Source organism: Gastrolobium bilobum, unplaced genomic scaffold (genome assembly GCF_033153095.1).
Source record: "Gastrolobium bilobum isolate Gb01-03AN ecotype WA unplaced genomic scaffold, APGP_CSIRO_Gbil_v1 utg92831, whole genome shotgun sequence".
Taxonomy (NCBI): Eukaryota; Viridiplantae; Streptophyta; class Magnoliopsida; order Fabales; family Fabaceae; genus Gastrolobium; species Gastrolobium bilobum.
Genome location: NW_026897657.1, coordinates 13,837 through 30,916, shown reverse-complemented (window position 1 = coordinate 30,916; position 17,080 = coordinate 13,837). Strand labels below are relative to the sequence as shown.

Below are 17,080 nucleotides of genomic sequence, written 5' to 3'. Positions count from 1 at the left end.
AGATGAAACAGGTTTGGTTTTTTCGATTTTTTTTAATGCATGACCCAACCAGGTCACGGGTCATCGATTTTGACCGGGTTTGGCCGGTTTTGTCCGAGTTTTGATCGAGTTTGACCAGGTCGATGTATGACCGGTCCAATGCTTGATCCGAACAGATCCGATGACCGATACACCAGATTCCAAGTTGACTTGGTCGGGTCGGGCCGAATTTTAGAACAGTACATGCTACTTTCCTTCATAAGAAATTGTTTTATTTTTCATCTTTTAGTTTTGATTTTTTTTCCTATACTTATTATTTGATTTTTGTCTTAAATTTACTATTTGAGTATTCGAATGTCAACCCGACCCAACTAAAGACTTGTATCCAAAATGATTTCCAACATCAACAAGATAACAGGATAAAACTCTGATGCTACAAACACAAAACCTCCATTCCTTCTTGTTGTGTATCCTCGTCACTCCTTCGTATCACGCACAACAACAACAATAATGGCTTCTCTGCTCTCACCACCCAATTTCGTTTCCCTCACAACCCCACCAACATCAAGTTCCTCAACTCACATCATCTTGAACTTGAGACAGCCCCTTCTCAAGTTGGTGCCTTCCCTAGCTGTTGGAACTCTCACACACCGTTTTCGGAGACCCTTTGCCGTTGTGGCTGAAGAAGTTGCGGTCACCACGCGTGACCCCAACTCCGAGGCTGCAAGGAGGCTCTACGTTGGCAACATTCCTCGCACTGTCACCAACGATGAGCTTGCAAAGATTCTTGAAGAGCATGGTGCCGTTGAGAAAGCACAGGTATTTTACCTATTCATTCCTTATTAAAGTTCTGATTATTTTTTTCTCCATCCTTGTATCCAAATTTTCTGCTGACAACTTATTATTATTAGTATTATTTATATAATTTTATTGAGGAAGTACATTTGGGGTGTTTTCTTACTATTTAAGTGAATTTGAAAAGGGGGTGTTTTAATCTCCTTTTTGGGGTGGGGATGGGTGTGTTTTACCCGTTAATTCTTGTCAAAGTTCTGATGTTTCTCATTCTATATCCAATTTCAGAGTAAATTTAGTAGATTAGAATTAGAAGCACATTGACTCATGGGGCATTAAAAATGAAGAATTGAGTGGATGAAATGCAGTTAGCCGGATGGAGTATGTACCACACAAGTACTAAAAATTAATCCCAATTTTGCTGATGGGAACCTTTTTTTATTTTTTAAGTTGAGGAAGTTGGGGGTGTTTGCTTATTTAAAATAAACTTAAAATTGGGTGGGTTTTAAGTAGATACATTTGACATTGAGGTGTACATAAGCTGTATGTATTATGCTACTACTTTTGTGGACAACCTTGCTGTCGTAGAAAGTTGAAGTAGTTGCAAGATAGAAACAATGCTCTGTATCCCAAGCGGGTGAAATATATTGATCTGATGATGATTGAGGAGGCGATGGCATAGACTAAGGCTCCGTGGAGTCACCATACGAGTATGAGGCTAGTTGAGGATCAAGGGGAAGATGTGAAGGGCATGGTTATGACTGAGGAGGCGAGTGATGGAGAAGATGATCCCACATAAGGAGGAGTTGTCCTTTATTTATAAGAGAAAGACAATTCCCTTTCAACATAGGAAGTGTGATCCTTGACCGTTTCACCCCAGTGTCCCCAATATGGTGGTCATGTGAGTGTGGGAAATATGAGGGGACACATGTACGGAGGAGTCAAATGCTCGTAGGTGCTAAGTGTTTGGCGCCTTGCTGGGCAGCCATTTGAGCTAGCTGGGCAAGGCCAACTGGCCGGTCCATAACAAAAGTATAGGAAGCTTGGCTGTTTTAAGTTTACTTCTAGAAATCTAATTGCAACAAACATTGCACACGTCCTGATTTCTCTCATTGGTAATTGTCACATTGATATCAAGATAGCAGAATTTTGATTATGCGAGCGCATTAATGTGTATAATCATGAGTTAGGACCTTGTTAATTTTTGAAGAGTAGCTTAAAGGAAAAAAGAGGTATAGTAAGTGGTATTAGTAACTGACCTAGAAAAAAATTGAAATCTCAATCAATTTTATGATGCTATACTGCTTAATGGAATGATTATAGATTTGTATTGATAACATGAACTGAACAATGGAATGAAGGACTTGCAATGAAGCTGGGGATTTGAAAACACACTGAATAGTATGTTCAGAAGTCCATTGTTTATATCCTTCAAAAGTATTTGTCAACTTGACTTTATGGTTTATCATTATACATGGAATCGTTTGTCTGTGTACTGTATAATGTATGATTGGTCAAGTGTACTATTAACTTTTTCGTTAAAATTATTCATAGGTTATGTATGATAAATACTCTGGAAGGAGCCGTCGCTTTGCATTTGTTACGATGAAAACTGTTGAGGATGCAAATGCAGTAATTGAGAAACTTAATGGCACTGTAAGTTTCGTTGCAGAATTTGTAAAAACTCATAGAAAGATTGCTAATGTTCATTCAACAATTTAGATTTCTTAAAGGATTTGTGAGTTCTTATGACAGGAAATTGGAGGGCGTGAGGTTAAAGTAAACATAACTGAAAAACCTTTGACCACAGTAGATTTACCATTACTCCAGGTTGAGGAATCAGAAAATATTGACAGTCCCCACAAGGTATATGTGGGAAATCTAGCCAAGACAGTAACAACTGATACTCTTAAAAGCTTTTTTTCTGAGAAGGGAAAAGTTCTTAGTGCTAAGGTTTCCCGGGTCCCTGGGACCTCAAAATCCAGTGGGTTTGGTTTTGTTACTTTTTCATCAGCTGAGGATGTAGAAGCTGCAATATCATCTTTCAACAATTCTGTAAGTTATTTACTGCTCTTCTTGTTTATTTGCTAGCTCAGACATCCAAATATTAAGTACATGGCACCTTAAATAACATGTTGAGGATAAGTCCCTTCTCCTAATCTTGCTTATAGTTATAGATAATGATAATATTGGTGCAGTTTTTATATACTTGCTAGGGTTTTTGGTCAGCAATATGTTATGGATATAGTAATATCACACACATTCTAATAGCTGGTCACATAGAAGTGCACATTTATGGACCAAATGATGTAGTAGCTGCCAGCTGGACACATCTCTCTCTCTCTCTCTCTCTTCATGCTTGCTTATGCATATTTTGACTTTGAATGCCGTATTTTTCCTCTCAGCTTTCCAAGATTTATCTAGATGTTTGTCATGTGATACAAGTTTCTTGTCTTCAAAGCTGTTGGCATTGTTGGTCCAGGTGAACTCAAGAGGGGGCGTGAATTCAGTTATATTAAATGTTTGATTTAAATAAAAGCAAAATATTTTGATTACAATTTTGACAAATAAATAAAGGGATTAACGTTTCTCCTGCAATAAGAGATAAAATTATCTCTTGCAAACTCCAAAGCGAAGTTGTTTGGGATTTGGGAAAAGAATTCTAGGTATTTTAGTAAAATTTATGATATAAGAAGAAAGTAAAATTTCCAAAATACTCTGCATTTTATCCCTAAACTCCAAAACGACGTCGTTTTGGGATTGCTCGAGGTAAGTTTATCTTCAATTGAAGTAGAAACACTTTTCCAATAAAGAAAAGAGCAACAAGATAACACTGCAATTATGTGGGAAAAACTTCAATAGGATGACAAAAATTCCCGTCCCCAACTTGTATACCTCTCTCCAATTTGGGAGAATAACTCACTATAACGAGTTAAGCTCAATTCAAAGTACAAGAGACAATGTGTGGGACTCAACAAATATGACTTTAAAATCCTATCATGCTTCGATCTAAGTTGTTTGATGGGATTGAATTTGTAGATTGTAAATAATGGGAGCTTTAATGAGTGACTATGATACAACCCCTCCCAAAATAAAGACTTACCATAGACAGCGTTGCAGGGAATTACACCCTATCAGCCTTTTAGGAGATGCATCCAATGATAAAAGCGTAACAAACTTATCAGCTAGTGCCGACTCAGCAAACGGTTAGAGTAGCATATGAATAAAAATGGAATGAAGGAGCTGAACGTGAGATCTTTGGGCAATTGGGAACTTGGATCTTTTGGGAGAGATCAGGGGCTCTCCAACACCTCTGAAACTATCTTTAATTCTTTCCTTACTTTTGTATTCTTCTGTTTTCTGTAATTAGGAAGTGATTGGGAGAAAATACTGTTTCAGTGAATATTTGTAATTGTGTTGTTGTTTGGAGAATATATACAATTGTCTCTGTTTTCTTGAATTTACTCTGTATTAGGATTACTGATTAGTCTGGTACAATTGGTATCAAAGCTCTCTTTCCTGTGAGCATTGAATGGTTGTGACGAGAACTACGGATCACCGTATGGAAACAATGGAGATGAGAATTGGTAGAACGGAGGAAGGTATACAGCAAGTGGAAGCTAGCTTAGTAGAGGTATTAAGAGGGATGCAAGAGTTGAGGGCAGATGGAGAGGATCAACGATCCAGAAGTCATTTGCATCGCGGACGCGACGAGCGAGGGAGCACAAACTCCAGTGTCCATTCCGACGGGGCAATTGGGAGGGAAACCTATGGTGAAACTATAAGGAGAAGACTGGAACTGCCGTCTTTTTCCGGTGGGGGGGCTTACAATTGGTTAACGTGGGTGGATAGATATTTCGAAGTGAATCCATTAACAGATATGGAGAAAATGAGAGTGGTAATGATCGTTATGGAAAAGGAAGCTCTTCATTGGTACCAATGGTGGGAGAGAAGCACAACCAATGCTTCATGGGGACTATTACGGGCTGAGGTGTTGAGCCGCTTCCAACCGGACTTGGAAGGCAACCCGCTCCATTAGTTGCTGAGTCTACGCCAAGTAGGGAGCGTTCAGGAGTACATAAGAGATTACGAGAAAATTAGTGGGTGTTTGGATCTCGTCGATGATGAAGTCCTCCGTGGGATATGGTTGAACGGATTATCGAGATGCGTTAGGGAAGAACTTCTGTTACAACCTTTAGATAGCCTACCATTGATGATGAAAAAGGTGCAACGAATTGAGAGACGGAACTGGGCTTGGATGGCTGAAGGCTTGGGCCAGGGCGTACGTTTAGGCTTCTGAAAATGGGTCAGACAACTTCAACCCGTTCTAATACGGGTCGTTTTAATTTCGGGTCAGCGAGTCATAATGCGGGTTCCACACGTAGTCTTTCACAATCTGGACCCCAAACCAACTCAAACATGTCGAACCCTAATCCAAAAATCCCCAATTCTCAGGCGAATCTTATCTCGTTTAATCAACCTCAGTGAAATGTTGAGAGTTAGGCGAGCAACACTAATCAATCCGGTAATAGATGATTGTCGCAAGTAGAGTTACAAGAACAATCCCGTAAGGGGTTGTGTTTCCATTGTGCAGAACGATGGGATCCAGGCCATCGCTGCAAGACAAGGCAACTGAATCTTCTTGTGGTGGTTGAAGACGATGACGAAGACAATGTGCATGTCACTGAGGATGAAGCGGATGGTAGCGGAACGAATGAGGTAACGCTTCATTTGTCGTCCCACAGTTTGCTAGGGCTGACATCAAGTAAATCCATGCGTCTTTGGGGAGTGATTGGAGGTAATCGGGTGGTGATTCTAATCGATAGTGGGGCTACGCACAACTTCATCAAGGAAGAGACGGTAAGAGAGCTCCGTTTGACGGCTGAGGTCACGCCGGGGTACAAGGTTGAAATCGGAAATGGAGATCGCGTGAGTTGTAGCGGGGTGTGTGGAGAAGTGAAGTTAAAGTTTCAAGGCCTTGAAGTGGTTCAAGATCTGTTTCTGTTCGCACTGGGAGGGGCAGATGTGGTGCTAGGCGTGGATTGGCTACAAGAGTTGGGCACAGTTAAGGAAAATTTTCGTGAGCTTACTCTCATTTTCAAACAAAACGGACAGAAGGTGTTAGTTCGAGCAGAACCATTGCTCTCTCTTGTGGAGGCTTCTCTAAAGACGGCAATAAAAGCCATTAAGAATGATGAACAGAGATTTCTCTTGCACCCAAATTGGGGTCCTTCTCTATTCCGGAGACTCAGAAAATATGGGAGGGGCTCGAACTGTTGCTGGGTGAGTATGAGGACGTTTTTGCTATCCCCTTGGGTCTTCCTCCAAAACGCAACAGAGACCATGCTATCATTCTGAAACCAGGGAATGAGATACCCAATATTCGACCTTACTGGTACCCATTCTATCAAAAAGGTGAAATTGAAAAAAAATGTTGATGAATTGTTGCACAATGGTATGATTAGGCCTAGCGTTAGTCATTATTCCAGCCTAGCGAGTATGCGTCGATTATAGGAAGCTGAACACAATGATTGTGCCTGACAATTTTTTAATGCCTATTATCGATGAATTGATAGATGAGATTGGTGCTGCTTGCTTATTTTCTAAGTTGGATTTGAAGTCAGGGTTCAACCAGATTCGGATGAGAGAAGAATAGAAAAAACTGCTTTCAGGACCCATGAGGGCCATTATGAATATCTCATAATGCCCTTCGGGTTAACTAATGCCCCATCTACCTTCCAATCCATAATGAACGAAGTTCTCAAACCTTTTCTTCGCAAGTTTTCCTTGGTGTTCTTCGATGACATTTTAATATATAGTCAATCGAAGGAGATTCATATTCAGCATCTGAGGACAGTTTTGGAAGAGTTGCGAAGGCAGTAGGTGTATGCAAATAAAAAAAAATGTACCGTTGAGCAGCCACAAGTTGAATACTTAGGCCACATTATCAGCTCAAGAAGGGTGGCAGCTGATCCTACTAAAACCATGGCTATGCAAGACTGGCCTATTCCTATGAATATTAAGGGGTTACGAGGATTCCTCGGCTTGACCGGATATTATAGAAAATTCGTTAAGGGGTATGGTATATTGGCGAAGCCTTTGACGGACCTACTGAAAAAGGACGCTTTCTGTTGGAGTGAAGTTGCGCAAGTTGCCTTTGACCAATTGAAATTAATCTTGTGTGAGTTGCCCACTCTGGCCTTGCCTGATTTTACTAAACCGTTTACTATAGTGACAGATGCGTCCGGAAAGGGAATTGGGGCTGCACTCATGCAAGAAGGGCCTTTAGCGTTCATTAGCCAGGGGTTTTCCCCAAGGGCGCAGTCGAAGTCAGTCTATGAAAGGGAACTAATGGCTCTAGTCTTTGTAGTACAAAAGTGGCGCCATTATCTTTTGGGAAGGCATTTCGTGATCAAAACAGATCAGAAAAACCTTAAGTTTCTTATGGATCAGCGTGTGTTGGGAGAGGACCAACCAAAATGAACTTCCAAGCTTCTTGGCTTTGACTTCGAGGTCCAATATCACCCGGGGAAGGAATATGTGGTGGCTGATGCCCTTTCGCGTAGGGGGCTATTTAATTCCTTATCAGTAGTTGGGCTGCCTATGGTGGAACAAATTGAACAGGAACAGGGGGCAGATTCTAAACTGAGGCAAATTATATTATTGGATTTAATCAAAGATCCATCCCGGCATCCAGGATTTTAGATTTTAGGTGGAAGTTGACTTATAATGACAAATTAGTGCTCCCAAGGAACTACAAATTCATTGCTGTCCTACTCAAGGAAACGATACCCCAACTGGGGGCCACTCTGGTTTCTTTAGGACTTTTAAACGCATTTCCAATCTGGTTTATTGGGAGGGAATGAAGATAGACATACAACGACGTGTGGCATGTTGCGCAGTTTGTCAGCAAAGTAAGGCTTCTAATTTGACCCCTGCTGGTCTCTTGCAACCTCTTCCCGTTCCAACTCAGGTATGGTCCGATATATCTCTTGATTTTGTGTGTGGATTGCCTAAGGCTTTTGGGGTTGATACCGTATTAGTGGTGGTTGACCGACTGACCAAATATGCCCATTTCATCCTGCTTTGTCATCCTTATAGTGCTCAGGATGTGGCTCTGATTTTTATTCAGAATATAGTCAAACTGCATGGCTTCCCCCTCACCATAGTGTCGGATAGAGATCGTGTCTTCCTTAGCACTTTCTGGTCCGAATTGTTTAAACAGGCTGGTACCTCATTAAAATATAGCACTGCTTACCACCCGCAATCGAATGGCCGGACGGAAATTGTTAACAAATGTTTAGAAACCTATCTCAGGTGTTTTTGCAGCCCTCAGCCAAAGCAGTGGCCTAAATGGCTCCATTGGGCTGAATACTGGTATAATACCACGTACAAATCTTCAACGGGCGTTTCCCTTTTTAAGGCACTGTACAACTCTGATCCCCCATCTCTGTTCTGAGTGGGACACTATGTCCATGTGGCTGAAGTGGATCTACTATTACATGAAAGAGATGTCATTTTGGGGGAATTATAGCAACAACTGACAAAGGCCCAAAACCGCATGAAAGTCCAAGCGGATAAGCATCGGAGGGATGTCCAATTGGATGTCAATGATATGGTTTATCTCAAACTCCAACCATATAGACTTAAATTTTTGGCTCAGCGTGTTAACGAAAAACTCATCCCCCATTTTTATGGACCTTATAGGGTACTTGCCATAGTGGGTACAGCTGCCTATAGGCTTGAATTACCCCCTACTTGTCTTATACATCTGGTTTTCCATGTGTCTTTACTGAAAAAAGCCCTTTCCAATGTGGAATTGGCCAGGATTCAACCTCTACCATATGTTCTGACTGAGGAATTTGAGCTACTGGAGGTACTACAGTGGCGGAGGACAGCAGGTGGTGCCATTGAAGTTTTGATTTGTTGGAAGGACCTCCCCTCTTTTGAAGACTCTTGGGAGGACTCTTACATGCTGAACTGCCAGTTCCCTTAGTTTAACCTTAGGGACAAGGTTAGTATTTTTGGGTGGGTGGGGGGGAAGTATTGATACAACCCCTCCCAAAATAAGGACTTACCATAGACAGCGTTGCTGGGAATTACACCCTATCAGCCTTTTAGGAGATGCATCCAATGATAAAAGTGTAAAAACTTATCAGCTAGTGCTGACTCAGCAAACGGTTTGAGCAGCATGTGAATAAAAATGGAATGAAGGAGCTGAACATGAGATCTTTGGGCAATTGGGAACTTGGTTCTTTTGGGAGAGATCAGGGGCTCTCCAACACCTATCTTTAATTCTTTCCTTACTGTTGTATTCTTCTGTTTTCTGTAATTAGGAAGTGATTGGGAGAAAATACTGTTTCAGTGAATATTTGTAATTGTGTTGTTGTTTGGAGAATATATACAAATTGTCTCTGTTTTCTTGAATCTATTCTGAATTAGGATTACTGATTAGTCTGTTACAGATTACTTTGCTTCTAAATGCTATGCTGACAGTGATTTGGTACTCATTTGATGACTTGTTGACTGCAGTTGTTAGAAGCGCAAAAAATTCGTGTGAATAAGGCGTAGAGAATTGACAAAGTTGCAGAGCATGTTTGATCAAGTGTCCTCTTGCAGGAAGAAAGTTTACTTTGTGTGAAGCTGAAATCACAAACAAATTCCCTAGTTTCTTTTATAGCACAAACCCAATCATATCTCGTTGATAAGGCTGTAAGAGATGTGTGAGAGTAATGTAGTCGTTAATGCTTATCTTGCAGGCATTGCACCTTTAGTTCAGGATATTGGGACCTCACTACTTTCTTCATGATTATGTTGCTCCTTTTTTCTCTGCTTCAATGTGGATAGTCTTGTTGTCGTATGCATGTATGTATTCCATTCCAATTTTTTGTCTGAATTTGAACCCCTTTGAGCATGCACATGCAAATATTGGAGTACTTGTGCACATCGCATCGCATAAAAAATCACCAAAAAAAAAAAAAAAAAACTTTGTCGATTTTGATATATGAGAATTGAGAAGTTCAAGCATGTGTATAAAATAACTTTGATAAAGGATGGAACTTCCAACATCATTGTCACTTCAAAGTGTTAAGACTTGACAAAATGCTAATTAACCGTAAGTTCATTTGCAAGAAAAAAGAAGTTATTAACAGTTAAGTCTGACTTGTGTTTATTTAGGTCGTGATTTTTTTAATAAAATAAAAATTTATATATTCTTTTAACAATTCTCATAATATTTACTTTGCTATGGAGCACTCCGGCATTTATACATATGCTTGAGTTGTAACTTAGCTTTTTGCCAAGCATGTGGAAGCTCCACTTATTTTAAAACCTGAAGAAAAAAAATTCTTTGGGCAAATTACCAACATGGAGTTGAGTTGTTTTTTTCGCTTGAACTCATATTAAACAAAAATATGGAAGTGTGCATGATTCAGTTCAGTTCGGGTTTTTTTTTGTCGAATTGAATTGAATTTGTTGACTTTTTCGAACAAATTCAGTTCAGAATTGGCTCATAACTAGTCCAGTTCAATTCAGAAATAGTTTTGAACTGGTTTTGAATTAATTTAGAATTAATTTTTAAAATCAATTCTGACTTCGAATGAAGAGTAGGAAAATATTTAGGGAAAAAAAGATAAAAAATAAAAAATATATAAATGATACTAGAAATTAAAGAAAGCAATAAATAATTAAAATTAAAAAATAAAGTAAAAATAAAGACAAATAAGAAAGAAAAATACACAAGAGAAAAAAGAATAAAAAAGTTAAATAATTAAGAAATAAAAGTAAAGAAAAAAGAAGACAATAAATAAAAAAAGAAAAGAGAAAAAAGAGGCAAAATGAAAATTAAATGAAAACAAAAGAAGATAAAAAAAAATCAGTTCGGTTTAAGAATTGGTTTAAAAATCAATTTAGTTCATAAACTGATTTTTAAAAACAATTCAGTTTAAGAAATGTTTTTTACAAATTAATTTTTTTAACTGCATTTCATTTCTTTTAGTTCTTTTGCACATTCCTAAAATTAGTTTTTGAACTAGTTTTGAACTCAAATGAAAAGATTAAGGAAATAAAATAAAAAAAATATAAATGATACTAATTTTTTTTTAATAAATTAAAATAAAATAAAAATAAAGATAAATAAGAGAGTAAAATATATAAGAGAAAAAAGAAATAAAGGTAAAATGAAAATAAACAAAAAGAAAAGAAGAAGAAAATTCAATTTTGTTGGACAAGTGACTTCACTACTCTAGAGGGGGAGTGAATTGAGTTTTATAAAATCTTTTCGCAAAGTGCATGATCAATAAATTTTAAAGAGTGATTCTTTAAGAAAATAATTTAATAAGAAAAAGTCTAAGTGTAAGAGCAAGTGTATGATCAATAAAGTATGCTAACGAATAAATAAACACAATCTAAAAATACAATTTCAAGACTTTTTTTTTTAAAGTAAGGAGTTTAAGGTTAGAGAAATTGCAAAATAGATGTATCCTAGTTCGGTCACCACCTCTGTGACCTACGTCCAAACTGAAGTCGTTCGATCAAACTTTTTCACTAGCTATCAAGCTTAAGTGTGCTTGACAAACCACTACAACCTTTCAAGACTTCAGGCTCTTGATGCCATACAGTATTTCACTCCAAATTTTCTTAGGAATTTGGTGACCTCTCAAGTGTAAAGGGTTCACTCCCCTAACTATTCAAGAAATCAAATGGAGGTGTTTAACAATAGTTAAATACTCTCAAAGTACAAATTATACAAGTTGAAGAACTATGGATGTTGACTCTCTCACAAAAATAAAGCTCAAAAGAGTATTTATTATCAAGATGACAAGAATAAAGCAAGTAATATAATTTAAATGAAAAAAAAATGATCAAGAAGAAGTGTCTAATCAATGGAACAATGATTCCTATTTATAGAGGCTCCCCTATGGGTGTTAAATCAGCCATTTTCACAAATTAGCTGTTTTATGGCCGTTATTTTTGTCTTCTGCACAGTGGGTAATCGATTATCATAAGGTGGGTAATCGATTACCATGAAGGGTAATCGATAACCATTGTTGGGGTAATGATTACCATGAAGGATAATCGGTTACCATTGGGGGGTAATCGATTACCAACCTATTTCGATTACCAACCTATTAAAAGGTTGGATTTCGTCCCAAAATGATTTTCTCATGATTTAAATCAGTTTCAAATACTTTTAATCATTTGATGAATATTTAAAAATAAATTTTCATGCTAGGAAAGAGTTTAAATATCAAACGATGATTTAATGCATGTATTTGAAAAATACTTTGAGCTTTGTTCAGGAAAGAAATCAATTTCCCTTTCAAATAGTCCTAAGTCCTAAGATATATTACTTTGAGGTTGCTTGGACTTAGAGTCTTCTCTTGAAGCTTGAGTCTTAATCTTCTTTAAACTTCTATTTGATTGTTGCACTTTGAAGCTTTCTTTACATGCTTGTTTGTTATCATCAAAATCGTTGGACCTTTATATTCTTTACATAGAGTGCATTGGTTCCACAAATTTGGTTAATGAACTAGCTTGAAAACCAATTTAGCTCATAAACTCATTTCTTTTAGTTATTTTGCATATTTTTTAAATTGGTTTTTAAACGAGTTCTGAACCCAAATGAAAAGATTGAGAAAAAAAATAAAAATATAAACGATACTAAATTTTTTAAAATAAATTAAAATAAAGTAAAAACGAAGATGAATAAGACAGTAAAATAGGTAAGGAAAAAGATTAAAGTAATAAAGATAAATATAAAAGAAGGCACTATATATATATATATATATATATATATATATATATATATATATATATATATATATAAGTGAAGAAAAATAGAGAAATAAAAAAACAGAAGAGAAGAAGGAAAAAAAAACAGTTCGATTCATGAATTGGTTTTCTAAACCAATTCGGTTCTTGCATTGGTTTTTGAAGAACCAATAAAAATAAGTTCTTTTGAGTACAATTCAATCCAATTCACAGTTCAGTCATTTTTTTTATTCTTTTACACACTCTTATAAAAAAGTCAAATCTTGATATTGGAAACATAATTTTTTAAAATAATAAGCAAACATTTAATTAGCTTGATATTTGATATTTAATAATAAAATATAACCCATTGCTAGTGTTATGGACCTGAGCAAGGCCCATATTCTCGGAAGACCCAGACGACGTGAGCCCAAAGGTAAACTCTATAAATAAAAGCTAAAGACCACATGTATGGCTGATCTCTCTCTAACCTATTTTATGCAATCACACAGCATACACACCACCCCCTCTTGGCTAAGGCCGTTATATCGTGTGTCGTGATTCGCTACCCCCAAGATACCTAATCCATAGGTATCTAGAGAGAGCACCAGATCCAACATCAATTAGCTAACCCTTGGTTAGACATCTCTGCCACTCAGGCAGAACATTGGCGTCGTCTGTGGGAACACTTTTCCACGACCACGTGGTTAAAGGCCAGCGATCAAAATGGTGCAGACAACCAGAAGCGGTTACCGGCAACCATTGATGTCGAATCCTAGACATGAACCAATCCCCCCAATTAGGGAGGATCCATCGAGTCAGCATATGCCCAATAACCATCAGCAGGTAGATACCAACGCTACTCATGTCAGTGATATGCATTTTGACTCAGCATCAACTCCAGCAGTTAACCCCCATGCCCCGTATGTGGAAGGGTTGCAGCCGATTAAAAGACAGTTGTGAATCCTGGACAAATGCCAAATGGTGCAAATAATGACCAGCGAGTGGCAGATCTAGCTGTTGCTGCGATGCTTAGGAGGATGGAAGAGCTGGAGAGAAGGAATGAGCTCCAAAGACAAGAAGATGCTAGGCAGATTCGAGAATTGGAGTCATGACTGTGGCAGGCCAGGAACCCGGATCCCGTACGAGCTATAACACAAGTCATGACTGACTTGAGAATCATGAATCCTCGTCAGGGCAATGATAATCGAGGAGGGAGCTTGGGTCATATGAGGAACGCCGACAGCCGAGGTCAAAGGGTAGTTACTAACCCGGCTCAGAATCAAGAAACACGGCATAATGGTAGCCGAGGCGAAGGGAGGAATCTGACAAGACAAACAGAGAACTTCCGGCCTCATGTCGACAGGCAACAAATTAGAAACCCGGATGATGTGTCCGGGGTATACAGGAGAAAGTACAACAGGGGGCAATACAACGATAGTCTTTTTGTGGACGAGATTGTTGATGCACCCTTCCCAGGAAACTTAAACTTGTCAGAACTCCCCAAGTATGATGGAACTCAAGATCTCCAGGTGCATTTGGATGCTTTTGATACGGCCATGTACATTAAGGGGATAGAAGAGCCTTTAATCACGCGACTTTTTGCAACTACATTGACAGGAGCAGCTCAAATGTGGTTTTTATCATTTACCAGCCGGGTCTATAAGATCCTTTGAGGAATTTGGTGGAAGATTTTTGTTGACTTTTGCTACTAGCAAAAAGCAGCTGAAATTAGAGTTTGCGTTGGGAAAAATAAGCCAGCAACCCGGCAAAACTTTACAAAAATATTTGGACCGCTTTAAAGTGGCGGCTTTACACGTTCAGGGTTATCTGAAAACGTCCATCTACATTTAGTGATAGCAGGGCTGCATGGATCCTCTAGGCTGGCTAAATTGGTATACAAGGATCTAGTTCGAATGTTGGTGGAGTTCATGGCTCGGTCGAAGAAGTACCTTGAGCTAGATGATGTGCCTCTGGCAAGTGTAGTTTTTCTGTGTTAAAATTGATAAGAATTGAGTCATAAGAGAGCAATTTAAATACATATTTGCTATTTATATTGATTCTTTCGCTGTCAATAATATTTCTCACCTATTGGTTGTGTTTTTACAGGAAAAAGAAGTGAAAATAATAAAAAGCCTGTTAACACAATTCCACATGGATGCAGAGGAGTACAAATTTCAGAAGCATGGCGCGGACCGGCGGCACACTGGCGCACACCCGCGCCAGTTTACAGAATTCACAGCTGTGCTTTGCAAGTGGCGCCACTATGGCGCCAACCGGCGCCAAATTAAAAGAAAGCAAAAATGTCACAGTAGCATGGCGCCAAATGGAGCCAAGTGGCGCCAAAATGAAGTGTAGGTGGCGCCAATTTGTACCAAAACTCCACGCCAAGTAGCACCAATTTGAAGCAACATTGCGCCAATTTTGAGTTAGTGGTGTGGCGCCAAGTAGCGCCACTATGGTGCCTACTGGCGCCACTTTACGAACAATCAGTTCCGACTTTGTTAATTGGACAGAAGCGCGGCGCAAACTTGCGCCAAACCGGCGCCAACTGGCGCCGGGTTGCGGGAAATAAGTACCGTGTTTTCTGAAGGGTATTTTTGGAAGAAGGAAAATAGTCTTATAAATAGGATCCTTATGACAGAATTAAGGAGGGAGACTTATTTTATTGAGGAGAGAGACGACGGCGGTGCTTAGAGAGGATTCCAGAGATCAAGTTCTTCTTCTACTTTCTTTTTAATTTTATGTTTTTATTGAATATTGGATTTTTAGCCATGATTATGTTAGGCTAGGTTACTTTTTATTGTAGTTAGGGTCACAAACCTTATGTGAACCCTTGTTACGACGGATTGGTTTATTTCTACTCGTTTATATAAATTTCTTTATCTTTACCTTGTGCAAAATTTCTATTTTCTTTGTTAGACTTGATCAATCTAATAGTTGATGATAGTTAGAGGGTAAGATAACAATTATTATGCATGCTCGGAATAGATGTATATTTAATTGCAGATGCTTGAATTATCGTGTTCATTGCTTAATTCTCATGAGGGGTTACTAAGGGATTAGGATTCCAATTGAGATTAAAGGGTTAAATTGTCAAGGGTTTGGAATTTAACTAATTAATTCTACATGATAATTATCTGAGTATTTATATAAATAAGTATTTTTAAATCAATCCAAAGTAAGAAGTGGGGATCATAAGGTGAGTGCGCTCTAGCTACAATGCTTTTCTCACATTTACAAAGATCAATTCTCAATTTATTGTTCTATTTCTCATAAACAAAATTACAAAAACAAGTCTTTGTTTTTAGTTCTCACTTTTACACAAATCGACAATATTTGTCACAAACCATTTGAACTCATCCATTCTTGAAAGGACTATTATTTGATATACGATCACAATCCCTGTGGAAACGATACTCTACTTACTTTCTATATTACTTGTGCGATCAGTATACTTGCCGGAAAGCATCAAGTTTTTGGCGCCGTTGCCGGGGATTGGCGTTTCTTATATCAATTAATTTTGATTTTTAAGATTGGATTTTTATTTTTATTTTTATCTTTGAATTTTCTGTGATTCTTGAACAGTGCTACTAATCTCTTTTCTGAGTTGTATGCGAGGAAAAGTGCCAGAATTTCCACTTGATTTGGAGATTACAAAAACAGAAAAGAGGAACAGAAAACTTGCTCGGAAGAAGCTTGCACTCAACGAGTTAGGAATTCTGTCTGAAGAAGCACACACCATGGCAGGGAACAATAAAGAGGACAATCCGCTCATGGATACCATTCTTACTCCTTCATTCAACAGGCCCAATGCGAGCATTGTTCAGCCAAATGTTGCTAACAATTGGGAGCTCAAGTCCTTTCATATTCAATTGGTGGAGAGAGCTTAGTTTGGAGGAGAGGAGAGTGAAGATCCTCACTGATTCGTTGACATATTCTTGAGGATCTGTGACTCAACCAAACACCCTCAGGTGTCGAATGTTGCAATCCAGTTGAGGTTGTTCCCTTTTGCTCTTAAGGGAAAAGGTCTTAGTTGGTTAGAAAGGCAGCCAGCAGCAAGCATTTCTACATGGGATGATATGTCTCAGAAGTTCTTTGCTGAGTTCTTCTCGATGGAGAGGTACAACCAGATGGTGAATGACATCACCAATTTCACTCAGTTATAGGGTGAAACTATGTGTGGAGCATGGAACAGATTCAAGGATTTAATGAGGAGGTGTCCTCAGTATAACTTGACTGCTGGTAATCAGGTGAGAATTTTTTTCAATGGTTGCAAGCCCGAGGCTCGGATGGTGTTGAATGGTGCAGCAGGTGGCACTATTAAAACTTTGAGAGCAAATGAGACTCTTCAGTTGATTGAGAGGATGGCTACCAATGAAAATGAAGTGCTATCATCCAAGCCTAAGAGAGGTATCCTTCAACTGGAAGGTAATGATGCGGTGCTGGCTGAAAACAGTTTGTTATCTCAGCAGGTAGCAAACTTGACATCAAGGCTTGACAATATGTAGTTTGCTGGTGTTCAGACTAAAGCTGCTGTTGTGTGTGAATATTGTCA

General features: G+C 38.5%; 1 protein-coding gene and 1 non-coding gene across 3 annotated transcripts; one reads left to right on the top strand and one right to left on the bottom strand.

Annotated features, from left to right (window-relative positions):
- Positions 1-371: 371 nt before the first annotated feature.
- On the top strand, positions 372-9,671 carry LOC133309104 (small ribosomal subunit protein cS22). 2 transcript variants are annotated; one of them, XM_061509847.1, is made up of 4 exons: positions 372-798; positions 2,326-2,427; positions 2,602-2,826; positions 9,304-9,671. In XM_061509847.1, the coding sequence occupies exons 1-4, from the start codon at positions 490-492 to the stop codon at positions 9,340-9,342; spliced, it is 675 nt and encodes a 224-aa protein (XP_061365831.1). In that variant the 5' UTR covers positions 372-489; the 3' UTR covers positions 9,343-9,671. The 2 variants fall into 2 exon arrangements, with proteins under 2 accessions (XP_061365831.1, XP_061365830.1); XM_061509846.1 differs by having other exon boundaries at positions 378-798; positions 2,527-2,826.
- A 6,982-nt stretch (positions 9,672-16,653) lies between these two features.
- On the bottom strand, positions 16,654-16,759 carry LOC133309108 (small nucleolar RNA R71). Its single transcript, XR_009751281.1, has one exon. It is a non-coding gene; the product is annotated as a small nucleolar RNA R71 (small nucleolar RNA).
- Positions 16,760-17,080: the final 321 nt, after the last annotated feature.